The sequence below is a fragment of the Phytophthora cinnamomi genome, assembly GCF_018691715.1.
Source record: "Phytophthora cinnamomi strain GKB4 chromosome Unknown Contig53, whole genome shotgun sequence".
In the NCBI taxonomy this organism is placed as follows: domain Eukaryota; phylum Oomycota; class Peronosporomycetes; order Peronosporales; family Peronosporaceae; genus Phytophthora; species Phytophthora cinnamomi.
In genome coordinates this window covers 1,643,452-1,662,843 of record NW_027150986.1, presented here as the reverse complement: position 1 = coordinate 1,662,843, position 19,392 = coordinate 1,643,452, and the positions used below count along the sequence as shown (strand labels likewise).

At 56.7% G+C, this 19,392-nt stretch overlaps 4 protein-coding genes across 4 annotated transcripts; 2 read left to right on the top strand and 2 right to left on the bottom strand.

The window, feature by feature from the left end:
- Positions 1-93: 93 nt before the first annotated feature.
- Positions 94-2,453, bottom strand: IUM83_00470 (GTP-binding protein TypA/BipA; the record flags this gene model as incomplete). The annotated part of the gene is made up of 6 exons (XM_067924244.1): positions 94-420; positions 507-602; positions 716-1,060; positions 1,126-1,331; positions 1,417-1,534; positions 1,638-2,453. The coding sequence occupies 6 exons, from the start codon at positions 2,451-2,453 to the stop codon at positions 94-96; spliced, it is 1,908 nt and encodes a 635-aa protein (XP_067788651.1).
- A 1,983-nt stretch (positions 2,454-4,436) lies between these two features.
- On the top strand, positions 4,437-12,410 carry IUM83_00469 (putative glycosyl transferase family 48 protein; the record flags this gene model as incomplete). The annotated part of the gene is made up of 3 exons (XM_067924243.1): positions 4,437-8,936; positions 9,114-9,197; positions 9,447-12,410. The coding sequence occupies 3 exons, from the start codon at positions 4,437-4,439 to the stop codon at positions 12,408-12,410; spliced, it is 7,548 nt and encodes a 2,515-aa protein (XP_067789227.1).
- Positions 12,411-12,703: 293 nt separating this feature from the next.
- Positions 12,704-16,407, bottom strand: IUM83_00468 (Amino Acid/Auxin Permease (AAAP) Family; the record flags this gene model as incomplete). Its single annotated transcript, XM_067924242.1, has 8 exons — positions 12,704-13,076; positions 13,142-13,323; positions 13,393-13,503; positions 13,567-14,361; positions 14,437-14,570; positions 14,642-14,702; positions 14,782-14,856; positions 15,241-16,407. 8 exons carry the CDS (start codon positions 16,405-16,407, stop codon positions 12,704-12,706), a joined length of 2,898 nt encoding a protein of 965 aa, XP_067789226.1.
- A 1,766-nt stretch (positions 16,408-18,173) lies between these two features.
- IUM83_00467 (putative RNA-binding protein) lies at positions 18,174-19,319 on the top strand (the record flags this gene model as incomplete). The annotated part of the gene is made up of 2 exons (XM_067924241.1): positions 18,174-18,176; positions 18,492-19,319. The coding sequence occupies 2 exons, from the start codon at positions 18,174-18,176 to the stop codon at positions 19,317-19,319; spliced, it is 831 nt and encodes a 276-aa protein (XP_067789225.1).
- Between the last annotated feature and the right edge of the window lie 73 nt (positions 19,320-19,392).

The following is a 19,392-nucleotide window of genomic DNA, read 5'->3' as shown; positions in this document are numbered from 1 at the left end:
TGCCTCTATATGAATACGAATTGCCCAGGTCTTTGGCGGCTGTCCGCCAGACACTGCTGGTAAAATCGCCACGCCTTGCGCCCCGACACGGGCTTACTTCTTCTTTCCCTGCATCCGCTTGCGGCCATTGGCGGTCAGCTCGCGCTTTCGCATGCGGATCTTAATGGGGGACACGTCGATCATTTCGTCTTCGCCAATGTAGGTGACGACGTCTTCCAGCGACATCTGACGGATCGGGGACAGCTTGATGTTCTCGTCCGTGCCGGCGGCGCGCATGTTCGTGAGCTTCTTCTCCTTGGTGGGGTTGATCTCAATGTCCGTGGGGCGGCTGTGCTCGCCCACAATCATACCCTCATACACTTCGTCACCAGGCTTCACAAACATCTCACCGCGGTCCTCGAGCGAGTTCAGCGCGTAAGCCTACATTGAACAAACGAGTGGTCACGCCGATGGGTCAATCTGGACGAAAACAACAGCAAGAAAACCACATTAGTCTTACCGTGCACACACCTCCAGACGAGGAGATAAGCTTGCCCTTCGACGGAGGAGTGGCCGAGCCTTGGAATGGAGAGTAACCGTGGAAGATCGAGTTGAGAATGCCACTTCCGCGCGTGTCGGTCTTAATCTACAGATGCGCATCGAAGACCCAAGTGAGTATTGACCCATGCATCCAACGTATTTATCTACCTGATAACGAATTCAGTTCAACACGTACCTCACTGCGGTAGCCCATGAGACAGCGACTGGGGATCTTGAACTGAAGACGCACTTTATCGTGCATCTCCTTGAACTCGATGATCTCTCCTCCGCGGGTGGACAGCTTGTCGATAACGGTGCCAGAGAAGTCGGAGTCGACATCGATCGTCACCTCTTCGATGGGCTCCAGCTTCTGGTTGGTCTCAGGGTCAGTCTGGAACAGAACCTGGGGGGCTGACACGGACATCTCGAAGCCTTCACGACGCATTTCTTCAATTAGAATGGCCAGCTGAAGCTCACCACGGCCGTGAACGTCAAAGGCTTCCGAGGACGCGCTAGGAGAAATGGAAATGGCAACGTTGTTCTGTACAAAAACGGTGTTAGCATTCTATCGGTAGATGTCGTACTATACAGACACTGCATTCTCACCTCGCATTCGCGCTCGAGACGCTGCTTGATGTGCGATGACGTGAGGAATTTGCCCTCCTTGCCTGCGGTCGGCGCGTCATTCACGCCAAACGTCATCGAAATCGTGGGCGGGTCAAGCTGGGGGGACGGAATAGGCTCCGTCACGCTAACATCAGCGATGGTGTCAGACACATACGCGTTCACACCAGCGATCGTGATGATATCGCCTGTTGCATAAAGCCAAACCCAACGCATCAACGGAAGTCAGCGGACTGAAGCGAATGAGTGAGCATGCAACTATCGAACACGTACCTGCGGTGGCCGATGTGATTTCCGACTTGGCAACGCCACGGGTCACAAACATCTTCGTTACCCTGCCAGTCTCGAGCTTCTTGCTGTCACGGTTCATAACTTGGATCGAATCGCCGATCTTTTTTAACCAGTTCACACGATCCGCGCGAAGAAAAGGAAAGTTAGCACAAAAGTACACAAAGTACAAGGTTACCATCCACTAAACAGCGAAGAGTGCGCACCTTGACAGTTCCTGCGTGGACGCGGCCAGTCGCCAGACGACCAACGTACGGGTCGTGGCCAATCATGGTCACAGCCATCGCAAACGGCTTCTCAGCATCGGCGTTCGGTGCAGGCACGTAACGAGTGATCTCGTCCAGGAGCGGCAGCATACTGTCACGTGTCTCGCTTTCGTTGTCCAGGTCGTGCACGGCCCATCCCTGCTTGGCAGACGCGTACAGCACCGGGAACTCAAGCTGGTCGTCATCAGCATCCAGCGCCACGAACATATCGAACAGTTCGTTCTCCACCGAGCCGTCCAGGCGGCTGGTGTCGCGGTCCACCTTGTTGACAACCACGAGCGGCTTCAGTCCGCGGTGCAGGGCCTTCGTGAGCACAAACTTAGTCTGCGACATAGGTCCCTCCGTGGCATCCACGACGAGCACCACACCGTCCACCATGCTGAGAATGCGCTCCACCTCACCGCCGAAGTCGGCGTGACCAGGCGTGTCCACGATGTTGAGCACGTGGCCGTTGTACTCGACGCGCGTGCACTTGGACATGATGGTGATGCCGCGCTCGCGCTCCAGGTCAATCGAGTCCATGACGCGCTCCTCGGAGAGCGTGGTGCCGCCGTGCTTGAGCAGCTGGTCCACCAGCGTGGTCTTGCCGTGGTCGACGTGCGCCACGATGGCCACGTTGCGGATGTTCTCAGCCGTGACGGCCGAGTAATCGGTAGAGAAGGCACGCGCCACTGCAGGCGCATTGCGCTGCAAAAACGAGCGTTGGCCCGAGCGCGCACGCGCCAAAGCAGGCAGGCAGGACCGGCGGAGCCACATGATCAGGTTCAAGCGGTTGATACACGACGAGGAAGCGCGTGTGTGGTGGAGAGCGTCAGAAGCCGTGGTGTGAAAAACACTACGTGGTGTGGTGTACGCTATTTCGGTGGTGCAGACATGCGTATCATCTGATAACAGGTTTGGTACAGTGTACCATGTATCTGATGGGCATCAGACTGCTTGAAAGCGTACTTCGTCATGTCCTGCGCGTGACAGAGGCAAATAGCGCGCGGCGTCTGGGTAGACGCTGACAATATACCAGTGCGTCGAAGCACTCATACAGTTTAGAAGAGGGTTGAATGCACGAGGCGGCGCGTGGACCACGCCTCGACGCCGTTGTGCCCTCGCTGGTTTAGCAAACGCTACGGGAGTTAACAACGCGCCGTTGCGCACGCGTCGGGCGGTGACAGGATTCGGTGGTGTCACGGCTCATGACTCATGAGGCCGTGCAAGAGTGTAGCTGATGTACCGCGTTGCACCGGATCGGTAAGAGAAAGCGGGCGGTGTACGCAATGGCCTGTTGCAGACCTAGCCTGTCTGGTTTTCGTTTTTCGCACCGACGGTTGTACTCACTGCGCCGGCGAGTCACTGTCGGTGATAAACGGCGGGCAATGCAACGCTGCATTTGAAAGGGCACCATTTCGTGAACGGTGACGAGCAGCGCGGCGTCCTGATTCTTGCTTCGACGGGCACGTTCACTGCAGATACCCAGCGAAGACGCGCGTGAAGACGCTGGTTGTCTTTCGTGATGACTCGGCTCGCTGCCTCGCGCGTGGTCGCGGTCGCGGTCGCGAGGTCAATCAAGGACCTTGATTCAAGCGCGAGTCTTACACGGGTATGGCCTGGTTTTGCGCACGGCGCTTCGATTTTAAGGTGGTGTGCACACATCATGAATGGCAACTGAAATGCAAGGTGTAGGGTGCGTCAGCAGCTGAAGCAGTGACGCGCCGCGCCGTGCGTGGCGAATCTTGGGGCCTTGTGCACAGTTGCCGGATCCCCTGGGCCGGGCCCCGCCGCATTGGCGAGACGCTGGCGACGGCGCTCCGCCCAAGTTCCCATCGCGGCGGCGCTGCTGCTTGGAAAGCATGAGCAAGATGCAGCCTGCATTGCAGGGGCTGACTGGCGCAGCGTCTTTGGAGGCCGGTGGCTACTTATCCTGCGATTTGATGCCCAATTGCAACAGCCCAGCCCGATTTCTAGCGAGCGTGAGGCTCACAGCAGAAATCCAAGCAGCGCCGGTGGTGGATCAAACACGCTCCGGATCCTTGACGCTGCGTCGGGCTTGTCCATAGAGAGCCGCAGGCTGTTGATGTGCCTGCCGGTCGATGCAGCTCGTCAGTCGAGGCCGCCAATCGCGGTGGCGGAAGTAAATCAGGGGTGCTGCGGAGGCGGCGCAGGCTTCCCTCTTCCGCCCGGGATGGATGGAGTCGCTTGGGGCGGCGGCAGCAGCAGCCAGCAAAAGCCGAGGCGAGTGTGACATTCGCGCCGTCGCCGCCCGCGTTGCTGGCGCGGCGTGAGAATTCACAAGTGGCCGTTTGCGTGCGAGCCCTCGGCCCGCCGCGAGGGACAAAAGAAAGGAGCGCTGGGTGGTATCCACCCGTGGCCGGCCTGCTTGGTGCTTGGGACGGCCCCTGGCGAGTCCTCCAGGACGGCAGCATGGGTGGCGCCGACGAAAGCCCGAGTGTCAGCTGGAGGTGTACCACGACGGAGGTCGTCCCGGCCTGTAACAGGGTTACTAACACGCTGTTAAGAGCATCTGGCGAGCGCGTTAGATCGATGTGATTGGCTGTAAATTCGGATGAAAATTCGAATGTTCCGACCCGGGCCGGGTTTGGCGCAGACCCGGGTCGGACAGCCCGGCTATGCGCCACCCAGACACAGGTCGCCCCTGATGCGGAAGATCTGCCCGAGCTCATTCCGCATTTTGCTGGCTGGCGCTGCCCCTCGAGAGAGCCCGCTCCCCTGAAGCCCCCAGGCGACCCCATGGCGCGCGCTCGGAGCCCGTGCGCAGCGCGGCCGCTGCTGCTGCTGGCGGCGCTGCTGGCGCTGCTCGCCGCGCGCTGCGAGGCGCTCCTGCCCATCACGGAAGCGCTGCAGCGCGCGCGACAGAACCTCACGGCCTTCCAGCGGCAGTGGATCGACCCGGACACGGACCCCAAGTTCTACAACGTGTCGGTGCCCAACGGGCCGCACAACTTCGGCGGCAACCTCAACGAGACGATCGAGTACACGCTCATCTTCTCGGACGAGTTCAACAGCTCCAAGCGCACGTTCGAGGCGGGCTTCGACTCCAAGTGGACGGCCGTGAACATCCGCGACACGACCAACATGGGCCAGCACTACTTCCTGCCCCAGGCCGTGCAGATCGACAAGGGCAACCTCATCATCACTACCTCCAAGCCCAAGGAGCGCTACCGCGGCACCAAGTACGTCAGCGGCAGCGTGCAGACGTGGAACAAGTTCTGCTACACCGGCGGCTTCGTCGAGGTCAAGGCCATTCTGCCCGGCAAGTGGGGAATCCCCGGCACGTGGCCAGCTATCTGGCTCATGGGCAACTTGGGCCGTGCGCCGTTCCTGGGTTCCCTGGAGGACACCTGGCCTTGGAGCTTTGATGTCTGCGCCCCCTACGTGGAGAAGGGCGAAAAGGTCAAGCAGAAGATCAACGCCTGCGGCAACCTCACCGACAAACACGACAAGGATTCGTACCCGGAGAAGTACGGCATGAACCCGTTCCAGGGCCGTGGTGCGTCTGAAATCGATGTCATCGAAGCTCAGATTCGCGCCCGCGATGAGCCGGCGTACATTTCCACGTCGCTTCAGATTCGACCCAGTGTGTACGACAACATGCGCCCCTCCCCCGACACGCTACCCGGGCCTGGTCAATGGTACCAAGGCCTCAAGTATGGCGAGTACACAAACATCAACAAGGCCTACTACGGTGACTTGGGTCTGGATTCCATCTCTGCCTTGACGCAGCTCGAGTCCAACGCGTTCAAGTCGTACCACTTGTATCGTCTTGACTGGTCACCCGGCCCGGAGGGATACATTCGGTGGTGGCTGGACAACAACTTCTTGTTTGAGATCCCTGGCGAGGCATTGAACAGGTGGATGGGCGGTGTGCCACCTCGTCAGATCCCGGTGGAACCCAGCTACCTCATCTTGAGTACGGCCGTCTCGGAGAAGTTCTCGCCGCCGTGTGAGGGCCAAATCTGTAACTCGCTGTGGCCTTCGAACTTCACGATCGACTATGTGCGCGTCTACCAGGGTAACCCGAACCGGTACACGTCGGTGGGATGCAACCCTGAGGCCTACCCGACAACTGAGTGGGTCTACGCTCACCCTGTTGAGTATGGTCTCCCGTGGTACGTTTCCCTGCGGGTTGACATCGGCCTCGTCCAGCTGTTTGCGGTGATCAATGCCTTGGTGGGCCTCTATATGGCGTTCCGGGGCACGTCCCACCCAAAGATGGTGTCGAGTTACGCCAGTTCGTTGTGGCTCACTGCTTTGTTTTATGGTGCTCTGAGTGCGAGCGCCCCGGAGGATCTCGTTTGGATCCAGACCGCGCTTGCTTGCCTCTGCGGATTAGTCCTGGGTGGCGTCTGCTGCTTGGTGTACCCGGTTTCGCTAGGTGCGATGCTTGGTTTGTATGGTGGTGTGATGATCAGCCAGTTCGTACCCCTGCTGTCTACGCGTGTGATCACCGCAGTTCTGGTGAGCGTGGGTATCGCGCTGGGATGTGCACCGCAAGTCGACACCAAACACGTTGTGATTTTGTCGACTTCGTGGCTCGGTAGTTTGGCGTTCTTGATGTCGGTATCGCTTTGGGTGAGCGAGGGTGACATTGCTGCAAATGCATGGGATCTGGCAGGCTTCGTCTTCAACGGCAACAATGACGACCACGTCGGCTTCTGCTCAGAGCACTGTCTGGCAATGTACGTTTTGCTTCTGGTTCTCAGTGCGAGTACCACCGCGTTTGGATACTATCGTATGCGGGGTGTGACGCTGCGCAACAACACAATCAGTATGCGCAAGGCTAAGTTCCCTCCAGTGTCTGCAAGCTCCGACGCTCGGTCGTGGAGGCCTGATGATGATGCAGTATCGGCAACGGATAAAAACATGGTGAATTTCTTCTCGCCTACAAAGCTGCCGCACAACATGCAGCAGTTCAGCACTATCTTCCGCATTGCTGTGAATGTGCAGCGCTGTTTTGGCTTCCAATTGGACAATTTCCGTAACCAGACAGAGCATATCGTGGTGCTCCTTACGAATAACACACGTAGGGGTGGAAACCCGTACCGAAAGCTTCACGAGTTGGTATTCTCGAACTACAACAAGTGGTGCTCAAAGCTGAAAATCCAGCCGCTGAATTGGAGTGAGCACCGAGCCCCTCAAGGTGGCCTTACCAGCGTGGACGAAATCTCGGTGGACTTGTGTCTTTTCTTCTTCATTTGGGGTGAGGCCAGCAACCTTCGCCACTCTCCAGAGTTCCTGTGCTTTCTCTTCCACAAGATGAAGGAGGAATTCCCGTCGATTCGTCACTCGGAACGGGAGGCTGGACACTTTCTCGACACGGTGGTGACGCCTGTGTATGGTTTGTTGAGAGCTGAAATGTCTTCCAAGCATGATCACGAGGATCGCCACAACTACGACGATTTCAACGAGTTCTTCTGGACGAAGGCGTGCCTGAAATATGATTACAAGCACGAAGAGGTACTTGACACCACGTCACCCAGCCCTGCTTTGATCTATCAGCAGAAGAAGAAGCAACGGGAGGGACTGGGCGGTTTCAGCAGCCGAGGTGGACTCAACGGTGGTGTCAAGAGCAACAACTTCTTCAACAAGCGTAAAAGCATTGCTGAGGGCTTCACCGAGTCGGCTAAATCCTTTGTGGAGAAGCGGACGTGGCTACTTCCGCTGCGCGCTTTCAACCGTATTTTCAACTTTCACGTGATCTCGTTCCATTTCTTGGCAGTTTTGGCGTTCGCGAACGAGCAAGAAATGACTTTCCAGGATTCGTGTAAGATCATCTCGAGCACGCTGATCACACCGTTCTTGCTGGACATTCTTCGCGATGGGCTTGATATTTTCGCTGTGTACCATGTGCACCAGAAGGCGTTCTCGACGGCGCGTAATGTTATGCGTGTGTGCCTGCATCTGGCGCTTGTCGTGGTATCAACGATGTTGTATTGGTACGCGTGGGCGTATGGCGGTTTGTGGTGGCAGTCGTACTACACGATTGTTGTGCTTTTCCACGTTCCAGGACTGATTAACTGCATCATGCAAGTCATGCCGGGTCTCACGAACTGGACGAGACGCACGAAGTTTGCTCCTATTGCATTCATTCGTGATATCATGAGCCCGATGAACCGCCTCTATGTGGGCGACAACGTGTTGGACCCCGAGTCTATGAGTGTGGGCTACCAGTTTTTCTGGACGTCACAATTAGCTTGGAAGTTGTACTTCAGCTACAAGTTTGAGATCTCCCCGCTCGTGGTACCCAGTTTCTTGTTGTTCGCTGATCATGTGGAGAACAACGTGAGCATGATCACGACGGTTTTCCTCATCTTCGTGAACTGGATGCCGTTCTTCTTGGTCTTCTGCGTCGACATCACCATTTGGAACTCGATCTGGATGGCCTTCACGGGTACCTTTGTTGGCTTTTCATCCCATATCGGCGAAATTCGCAACTTCAGCAGAGTTCGATCAGCATTCAGCCGCGCTGTGGATGCGTTCAATGCGAAGGTGGTCGCTCGGAACTCGAAGACTGGACTGCAGATTGCAGAGAGCACAGGTATGTCGTATGGTTCGACTGCTGTCGGGCACGAGGTTCTTGATCGTGTCGCCGGTGGCGCGGACCCGACGTCGCGGATCCTGTCCCAGCGACGCACCTCTGTGCACGATGATGAGACTCCTTTGCTTTCTTTTTCGCGTCGTAAACAGACACCAATGGAGCGACAAGCTGCGCGCCAGCGCAAGTGGTTTTCTTTTTCTGTGGCATGGGATACAATCATCGATAGCATGCGTGCAGACGACCTCATTTCAAACAAGGAGAAGGCTCTGCTCCAGTTCCACCGCCTTGACGGTTACCAGCGTGAGATTTATCTGCCGCAGTTCCAGTTGGCTGGCTGCTTCGAGAACTTTACGTCAACCATTCTTGATATCTACTCGTCTAATGATGGCAAGGTGTCCGAGCGTGTTCTACAGGACAAGTTGCTGGAGATTCTCAGCGAGAGCCCAATGGTTGAGGAATCTGTGGAAGAGATCTGGGAGCTCGCGAACTGGGTGCTCATTAATGTTCTTGGTCCGTGCCACACGAACGATGTCAAGTACATCACTAGCGTGCTTAACTCGTGGGCAGCGCGTGGTGTGTTCCGTGCGCTTAACCTGCAGAAGGTGGCCCCTTGCGGTCGCGCTTTGGCTGGTTTGGTGTCGCTCTTGAAGTCCAATGTCCGTGCATGGAAGAACAACGCCAAGGTCATTCCTGTTCGTAAGGACCCGGCCGATTACGCGTCGTACGAGTTCCCGCAACAGTCAAGCTCATACCGCCCTGCATCAACTGGCCTTACGAAGTCTGCTAGTACAACGGGCTTATCGTCCCTAGGACTGGAGCCTCCTCGTCGCAGCCGTGGATCTGGTGTTGCGCGTATTGCGCGCATGCAGCAGCAGACGCACAAGCCTGCTATTAACAACGGCAAGATAACGCACTCTATTCCGAGTGCGCACATCATGCAGATTCGCGAGCGTGTGCGTATATTCTTGAACTTAGGAAAGGAGATTCTGGCCCATGTCCACGAACAAGATCCTGTGTACGCTGAAAGCAAGGGTATTTCGGACCGTTTGACCTGGATCCTTACGCAAGAACGTGGCTTCATGTGGGACGACAACTACACTGGGGAACAGATTACGCTTACCGCGTATGAGAGCCACACAGACGTGGTGCTGTCACACTTGCACGGACTTTTGACCCTGCAGAAGATCGATGCTGAACCCCAGTCGTATGACGCGCGCCGTCGGTTGCTGTTCTTCGTGAACTCGCTGTTCATGGACATGCCGCTGGCGCCCTTACTCGAGGAGATGAAGTCATGGAGTGTCATGACCCCGTTCTATGCGGAAGATGTTCTGTACTCGAGGAAGGATTTGGAGAGCAAACAGGACGGTTTGGATGTTCACACGTTGCTGTTCCTGCAGACTCTGTACAAGCGAGACTGGGAGAACTTCCTTGAGCGTGTGAAACCTAAGAAAAATATCTGGAAGGACCCGGAGTCCGCCATCGAGTTGCGTATGTGGGCTTCCCTACGCGGTCAGACGTTGTCGCGCACTGTCCAGGGTATGATGTACGGTGAAGCAGCCATCCGTCTGCTTGCTGAGATCGAACAAGTTCCGCAACAGAAGCTGGAGGAGCTGATTAACACGAAGTTTACGTACGTCGTGGCGTGCCAGATTTATGGCCGTCAGAAGAAGAACAATGACCCGAAGGCAAGCGACATCGAGTTTTTGCTGCATCGGTTCCCGAATCTTCGCGTGGCTTACATCGATGAGGTGCGCGTAAACTACCAAAAGGAACAATCGTATTTTTCGGTGCTCATCAAGGGTGGAGAAGAACTTGGATCCGTACATGAAATCTACCGTGTGCGTCTGCCCGGCAATCCTATCCTGGGTGAGGGTAAGCCTGAGAACCAGAACTCAGCAATCGTATTCACTCGCGGCGAAAACTTGCAGACCATTGATATGAACCAGGACGGATACTTGGAGGAAGGGCTGAAGATGCGCAATTTGTTGGAAGAATTTGACAAGGGCACAGCTGACCGGCCGTACACGATTGTTGGTATCCCGGAGCATATTTTCACGGGTAGCGTGAGTTCGCTAGCCAATTACATGGCGCTGCAGGAAACGTCTTTCGTGACGCTGAGCCAGCGTACGTTGGCGCGGCCTCTTCGTATGCGTCTGCACTATGGCCACCCGGATGTGTTTAACAAGCTCTTCTTCATCACTCGCGGCGGTATCAGCAAGGCCAGCAAGGGTATCAACCTCAGTGAAGACATTTTTGCTGGCTACAACAATTGCATGCGTGGCGGATCTGTGACTTTTCCAGAGTACACGAAGTGCGGCAAGGGACGCGATGTTGGCATGCAGCAGATCTACAAGTTCGAAGCGAAGTTAGCTCAGGGTGCCGCAGAACAATCGCTCTCGCGTGACGTGTATCGTATCAGCCAGCGCCTGGACTTCTTCAAACTGCTGTCATTCTATTACAACCACGTGGGTTTCTACTTGTCGACGTCGATCATTATCTGGACGGTGTACATTCTGCTCTACTGCAACCTGTTGCGCTCGTTGCTCTCGTTGGAGGGTGTTGGCGGTCGTGACCCAGTGTTGCTGAGCAACTTGCAGTTGATGCTGGGATCAGTGGCTTTCTTTACGACTGCGCCACTGCTTGCGACGATTTCTGTCGAACGTGGTTTCAAGGCTGCTTTGAACGAGATCCTTGTTCTTTTTGTTACGGGTGGTCCGCTCTACTTCCTGTTCCACATCGGCACGAAGTGGTTCTACTTTGGGCAGACAATTCTCGCTGGTGGTGCGAAGTATCGTGCTACGGGTCGTGGTTTCGTCACGAAGCACTCATCATTCGACGAACTTTACCGCTTCTACGCGAGCAGTCACCTGTATGCTGCAGTGGAGATTGCAATCGCACTCATCTTATACTACAAGTTCACGATTGGTTACCAGTACTTCGCGATGACGTGGTCGTTGTGGCTTGTGTTCGTTTCATGGTACTGGTCGCCGTTCTGGTTCAACCCTCTGTCTTTTGAGTGGTCTGACGTGATGGAGGACTTCCGCTTGTGGTTCAAGTGGATGCGCGGCGACGGTGGTAACCCGAATCAGTCGTGGGAGGCGTGGTTTAAGGAGGAGAACGCGTACTTCTCGACGTTGCGCCCGTGGTCAAAGGCTTGCGTTACGATCAAGGGTGGACTTTTCGCTCTGATTGCGCTTTCTATCTCTTCGACCGGAGATGAATACCACTCGATCCTGACCGAGTCCACGTGGCTTCCCTTGGCTATCTGCTGCTCGATGGCTGCGGTGTATCTGAGTGCTGAGGCGGTGTTCTTCACTTCGTCGCGCGCTTACGGCGAGAATGGTCTTGTTCGCTTCCTGAAACTTTTGCTGGTACTGGTGCTGGGCTCTGGCCTCGTCCTGGCATTCGTGTATGTGGACGGTATGTGGCAGTGCCTACTAAGCATGGGATATCTCGCGGCGGCTGTGGGCTGCTGGGCGCTTGTTCTCCTCGGTAGCAACTCGCGCTTTGTCGGCTCTCTGTACTTCGTGCACGACGCTGTATTGGGTCTGGTGTCGCTGAGTCTCATCTTGTTGCTCGCGGCCCTATACGTCCCTGGAAAAATCCAGACCTGGCTGCTCTACAACAATGCTTTGAGCCGTGGTGTGGTAATTGAGGATATCCTGCGCGCAAACTCGAGCAATGACGACCGCGACGATGACTTGTCGGTGCAGCAGATGCGCTCAATCATCATCGAGCAGCAGCGGTTCATCAACGTACTGACAGCTAGCGGCAGTGAGACTGACATTCGCGCTGCTGGACCTGGAAAGAAGGAAGACCTGATGCACGCGATGAGCGATAACACGCTCAACGCTGTGCTGCGAAACATGTCCGAGTCGGAACTCAGTGCGCTGCAAGATTCATCTAGCCGCCTGCAGGCCATCATGTCGGAGGAGGAGCGCAAGGTCGCTCAGCGCAAGCAGCAGCAGGAAGAACAGAGACTTGCTGAGGCGGGCATCAACCCGTCGTTGTCGCGCACGCGTCGTGCTTTCTCCACGAGCGATTTCTCCGCCATCCCGCCGACCGCGAACCCGTTCAACCTCCCGACCCAGAATGGCTCCTCTGCGTCTGGAAAAAGCACAACTAACGGCTCTGCTGCAAATAACGGCCCTCACGCTGCTGTGTAGACGTGTACGTAGATTTGTTAGACGCGAACGTAGACTTGTTAGACGAGCATGAAGGTAGAGCGAGATAGCCTACTTCGGACTGTTGCATTTTGGATAATGAACTACCTTCTGCTCATAGCGGAGTCTTTAGTCCCAGTTTTTTTTATTGACAATACGCTACAGAACACATACTACTACTACTTCGTACTTCGCTGAAGTGGTCCACGGAGCTCTGGAGCTGCGTTGAGAATCTACTACGGTAGGGTCTATAAGTGGGCATGGTCGCCCAGTGTTGTGGTCTTGCTTGATGATGCTCAGATGTCCGACTGCTTCCTGGGTTTCTTGCCGAAGCCACTGAGGAATTTCATGTTCACGCTCAACTTTTTCGACAACGAGGATTTCTGCAGCGGGTCCGCACTGTTTAGTACTGCAGTCTTGAAGTTTTCTGCTACGTCACAGACGCAGTCGCAATCGACCAGTTTCTTCTCAATTTCGCTCAAATTCTTTTCCGAGATAGACCGAATCACCTCCAAGTCGTCGACGAGCTGCGAGGAAGACACGTGGGAATATATCTTGCGGCTATCAGAAGCGAAACACTCGTCAATATCTTGGCTGGGCGACATGGCTAAATTGGCAAAGAGCTGCTGGATTGCTGGTGAATTCTTCTCAATGAATGGATTAAGAACCCTGCAGAAAACAAAACACGAGTTAGGAACAGCCCACAGCACCACAAACTCTATGAACAGGCGTACTTGAAATCGGGCTCCCGGTCTCCAAACTTAACACCAGTTGCTGTCTTGAACAGCAATTTAGTGACCAGCACAAGCACACGGCGCGTTTCTGGTGGTGGGAGCTGTTTCGCGAGCCCATATAAATGCGGGGTGGTGATTGCTGGACACACAAAACGAAGGAAGAGAAAGCCTCCGATAACCGACTGTTTGACAAGGGCAATCCAGTCAGCTCCCACTAAGAAAATCAATTTAATAAACAAGACCCTACGTACCCGAGTCAAAGTAGATGCATCCTCACCCTCGACACCTTCCTTGGAGCCATCAAAACGACTTATAACCTTCGAGTTCAGGTGTGAACAGATGTGGAAATAAGACGACGGGATCTGTACGCATCAAACAAAACATTAGTTTCGTGTCAAGGCCCCAATACGATACGTATTTCTTACGTAGTTCGTGTTTTTCATGATCGAGTCGATGATGTTCTGGCATGTCCGCATCAGGTTGGCAGCATTGGCGTCCGCTTGATCCTCATTTTGAAGTGACTCCTCCTTGTGAGGGTTCAACTCCATATCGGCAATCTTCAATTTAAATATTTGGCGGATGGGATCCAAAAGTGCCACGCGAATAAACTTTGATCCGATGGCTTTGCTGTATGTAGACACAAGCCGGCTCGCGTAGTCATCCGATCGGAAAAGGGTAGCCACGTTGATAACGGAGGCGACTTCAATTTCAATTGCCCAGCGAATAAGGTTGCTAAGGCGATTGCGGCTTCCGAATACCCGAAGGAAAGGGGCAAGCAATAACATCTTGTCGTCTCGTCCAGCACTCTGAAGAATTGAAGCCACGACCGACATGGTGTCCTCGACCAGTAGTGACGGGAGATCCTTTGGCGTTTGCGGCGATGGGGCGCGTATTACCCCTTCAGAATCGCCACTGAAGAAATCGCGCGCCGATTTTGCATGAGAGAAGAGACTACGTATCCTTGGACTTGTGCCGTTAGATGATACCGTCGCGGGCGCACCCGATCGTTCTGTACGCTGCTTGTGACTCTCCTCCGACTCGTCAGCTTCCTTCGGTGGCTCGCCTTCAATTCCTTGACGAATTTCGGCAATAATTTCATCACTGATGACTACTTGGTCTGGTTGGCGTGATTGTTCCGGCTGGGAAGACACGATGAAGTCTTTCATAACCTGGTGAATGGAGTCGAGGAAACCACTTGCCTCCAAGAACTGGCTGTCCGACTACAGAGATGTAACATCAGATCAGAAAACAAAGCGTGCACAAAGAGCAATTTAAGTCCAATCGAGGTCACTTACCGCTTCGAACTCTGACAAGCGCTCGATTTCGCCGTCGTCATCATCATCGTAGAAAAGATCATCTTGCGTAATAGAGAAGATGCTTTCGTTGCTGCCGTTGGAGTTAATTTGGCTTAACCCAAATTCTGTGACGTCTAGCGATATTAGAGAGAGATTAGCGACAAACGACTAGAGCCACAGTACATGTATTTGCAAAAGGACAAACCTGAAAAAGAACACTGGGAATCGAGAAGCGAGGAAGAGCTAGACATGTTTATAAGCGGGGCCTGAGCATAATAAAAGAAAACAAAACAGCATTCGTCAGTGACGTTTATAGTCTTCCCCCTGAAAACAATAACGAGTTACCTTCGCTGGCTTGGGATCCGTTCGGAGGGAAGACTGCAAATTGCGAGCAATTTCGGCAAGCTCCATTGCCTGCTGCTGTAAAAAGTCATTTCCAGCGCAGCCACCAGAATCAAATATACCCGCACCACTATGCGATCCTTTGAAGCTCGAAGTAAGAGAACCATCCTCACTGCTTTCGCGCGTTGACGATGAGTCGGTGAGATCATCTTTGTTCAAGCTGCGCGCCATCTCTGCCAACTCCGCTGCCTGCTGTTGAATGGAATCATTCTCCGTTACATCGTAACAGCTCATTGACGTTGCACTCAACGGAGACGAATCCTTCCGCTCAAGTTTCTTCTTCAGAGCAACTGGATCAGATGCGGCCTTCAGCTGACGACTCACTGCTGATGTTGGTGGTGTTGGCCTTTCTTGATCAGATGACGAAGGTACTTCATCACAGCTTGATACCATCGCTTTCACCTGGTCATCCTTCACTTGCTGCTGCTCCTCCTGACTCGAGGATTCAATCGGCTCGTCAACCAGACTGAGACGTTGGGGACCTTCTCGCGTTCTGTATCGCAGTCCAATCGCTTGGTCAACGTCCTCATCTTCCCCTTCGCTTTCCGGGGTGTCTTCGTCCTCCGACAGAACGTCAGAAACCGCTGAGTCTCGAGACAACTTGGACATCTCCATCGCAGCGTCGTCCAACATTGCATCCAGATCTAATTCGCCTGGGGATGTTTCACTTGCTAGCTGGGTCTCCCCTTCTCCCGGCTCTATCCGAGCTTCCAACATCCGCCCACGAACTCTTCCCGGCTGTTCTTCGAAGCCATCGCGATCGTGATCCCTTCCTCCCTCTTCCACACCTTTAGTCGTTCCTTCGAACTGCTCCAGACGCATCTGGAGCTCTTCAATCTTCTTCTTTTGCTTCTCTACCATCCGCAAGGCGCCACGCAGCGACTCGGAGGATTCCCAGTCCTCGCTGTAGAGCTTCCTTCTCCTGGACTGAAACCCACGGGGCGATACCGCGCGCGCCTTCGGTGACAGCACAACTACATTGGACGTCGTGGACGTCGACGACGCAGAGCTGGACGACCTCGACAGTCTCCTCGCCAGAGCGAGCGCCGCCTTCCCGTCCATGCTGCTCTTCCTCACTCCAAGAGTCCCCGAGGCCTGGCGGATCTGCTCGATCCACTCCAGACGCGCCTCGTGCGATGGCGCGCGGAACAGCACAACGCGTCCGCTGCAGGACGTGACCTTCCAGCACGGGCCGCAGTCGTCGCCCCCCGTCGCGGGGTCTCCGTGGCGGAAGATGCGGTCCACGGCCTTGACGTCGGCGTCGACCAGCGGCACGACGGCGCGCGGCCAGTCGCCCAGGTTGGCGTAGTAGAAGAGCGTCTGCGCGTAGATGCCGACGAAGTAGGGCTCCCAGGGCGACTCGAAGCGCCGGCCCTTCTTGTGCAGGATGCGCAGCGTGGTGCGCTTCTCGAGCTCCAGCCCCGTGAGCAGCAGCTCCGGGCACTTGACGAGCTCGGGGCGCGCGGGTGCGCTGGCCTCGGCCTCCTCGTCGATGGGCATCTGCACAGTGAGCCGCGCGCTGCCGAGGCTCGAGACGCTCGGGTCGAACATCGACGAGCGCAGCGGCATGACGACGGTCAAAGGCGGCGGCGGCGGGCAGTGACGGCAGGAGGCGGGAATAGCAGTGGCGAGTGCTCGAGCTTTTGAGCTGGGGCTGCGTCAGCGCCGAGAGTCTTAGACGCCCCGCGGCGGAGAGGAATGACAGAGTGAGGAGGCAACGGCAAGTTGTTTTGGGCGGAGCGAACCGGTGCGAGTGTCATAAGGGCAGCTGGAGCCGCAATAAGGGGCGCCGCACTCGCTTTTGAGGCCCGTCGTCGTCTCTCTCGCTCGCTCGCCCCGGCTGCGTCACAACACTCTGATACGAACTGACGACTACTGCAGCCAGCGACGGGGCGGCCCCAAGACGAGCTGCCTGCCCGCCGTCTCCATGCCCCCTGGAAGCCGAGCGCGGAGCTGCTAGGCGAAGCTCGCGGCGGGATAGACACGGCTGGCGGCGCGGCGCAATGCGAGCAAGTGGCGGCGGCATCGGCGCTCGCGTCCTGCGTGGGGCGGAGTCCGCCTCCGAGTCGCGCGTAACACGCCACTCGGCGCCGCTGGCTTGTCCTCGCTCGACGCGGGCGGCCGGGCGTTCCAACGCGGACGCGGCCATGAATCCCGCTCGCGCTTTGCGCCGTCGGCGCTCACAGCGGTGCTGGAGGAAATTATTAACATCGCGACGAGCACGCCGAGCCACGGGACCGACTCTCCGGCTTTTTTATTCGAGTGCTCGACGGGCACCGACGCCGATCTTTGGTCACCGGGGCGGACATTGTCCTCCCGGTGGCGACGACGGTCGTGTGTGCATGCATGTACACACGGCGCAGCACCTCCGCCCGCAACGCGGTGATGGCAACGCGCGCTTTTCGCCCGGTTGCTGACACTTCTCCGCATCCCATGCATTTCGGTCTGCCTTTCCAAGCGACAACCCGAGCGCGGCTCGAAAAAAACTTGAAAGCCAGCGCCGCGTGTGCGCGCGCGCTCGGATGCAACGGAGCCCTAGGCTGGCAGGTTCAGTAGAGGCCGCCGCCATCGGCTCCTTTTCGACATTCGATAAGCGCCTTTCGCCTGATTCTCGGTGGAGCCCTCCTCAACGATCTCGGCTGGCGGCGGATTACCAGCTCGGCGTCGATGCTATCAACTCGATAGAGAGCAGCGCCGATCGCACGACCGGCGCCATCGTCGTCAGTGACACGAACCGGTCTCGTCAAAGGTGCCGGTGACTACTACGGTACGGTTGCGCCGCAGTCGCTGCACGCGGCTTGCAACTGGCAGAGACAATGGCCCCTCCGCGCACTGGATTACGAGCGCCATGCTGGCGGATGCCGACGGATGCCGATCCTTCGGCGCAGCGCGCAGAGCTTATTAATACTCTATTATGGAATGCACTTAACTTGTTAGTATCGGGCAGCACGAACGTGAGTCAACTTGCAGCAAAATTTGCTACATCAAAATGTAGCAAATGTAGCGTGACTACATGTACCGGTACCCGCAAGACTTGCTGTGCAAGTTGCAGTGTAACGGTGTTGAACTGGTCGGCCAATCACACGCACCTGTCCGATTTTCAGCCAATCCAATGCGTACCCTTTCCACGGTTCCGGTCCTGGCGGCGGTTCGGGGTCTGGCCATACTTCCGCGCAGAGAAAGCGGGACCGCGGTCCCAAACCGCGCCAGATGCAGGAAAATGAGCTGCTCGAGCTTTTCTGTGGCCGCCGAGCGCTTGGCCACTGGAGCCCCTCCATTCGGCCCTTTGAGCAGCCCAGATCAGCAGCATCTTACTCCCGTCTCGCCCGGCAGCCATGGTACGTTCCTCACGAGAGCTTCGCGCCGCGAGACACGGCAACAGCCGTGCGACGTGATGGGAGAGGTGAGAGGGCGACATGGGGGGAGGCTTATTGGGGGAAGTCAGCTGCGGCGACAAGGTGGAGGGGAGGGGGCCCGCGCGATCTTTTGCGACAGCGGGCGCTCCCAATGGTGACGGATCCCCCTCCCCTGCCTGACCCCCCTGGCAGCTTAAATATGAGCTCCTAGCCGCCTTCCTCGCCTTCTCCGCCCGCGTATCTTGCAAGGAAGCTTGAATAGATCATTGACTGGTTGGTGGTGGCTGGTGTGTGCAGTCCAGCAAGAACTTTTTCGCCGCCCTCGACTCGGATGACGAGGACACGCCGCGTGTGAACAAGAAGGCCACGCCGCCCCCGTCGGCCCCCGTGGCTCTGAACAAGCCCGCCGCCGGCAACAAGAAGGCCCCCAAGAAGTCGGCCCCCGCCGGCGAGAAGAAGGAGGCCCGCGGCCCGCGTGAGGGCGGCCGTGCCCCGCGCGAGCGCGGCGAGCGTGGCCGTGGCAACCGTGGCCCCCGCCGCGAGTTCGAGCGCCGCAGCGGCACGGGCCGTGGCAAGGAGACCAGCAAGCAGGGCGGCGGTGCCCGCAACTGGGGCAACAAGGCCGACCCGAACGAGCAGCTGGCTGAGGCTGCCGCCCAGGAGGGCGCCAAGCCCGCCTCGGACGAGGAGGCCGCTGAGGAGGCCGCCGCCGAGGAGGAGGAAGAGGAGGAGGTGCAGCTCACCCTTGACGAGTACCTCGCCAAGCAGAAGTCGGCCCGCTCCGGCGACCTGTTCGCCGAGGTGGAGGTCCGCCAGGTGGCCAACGAGTTCTCCAGCGCGGTGCAGATCACCAAGGATGGCAAGACCCCGGACTTCATGGACTCGCAGTACGAGAAGGTCTACAGCAAGAAGACCTCGGGCCGCAAGAAACAGCTCATCACCGACGTGGGCTTCCGCACGGAGAAGCCGGAGCGCTTCACGCGCGAGTTCGACTCGTCGCGCGGCGGACGCGGTGGCCGTGGCGGCCGTGGTGCTCGTGGCAACGGCCGCACTGGTGGCCGCGGCGGTCGTGGCGCCAACGCCCCGAACGTGACGGACATGAACGCCTTCCCCAGCCTCGGCTAAGGGATCGCGCTGCGACGAACCGGAATCGCGCGCCCTTGAGCGCCAGCGACATGATGAGTGAGATCTTCCAAAA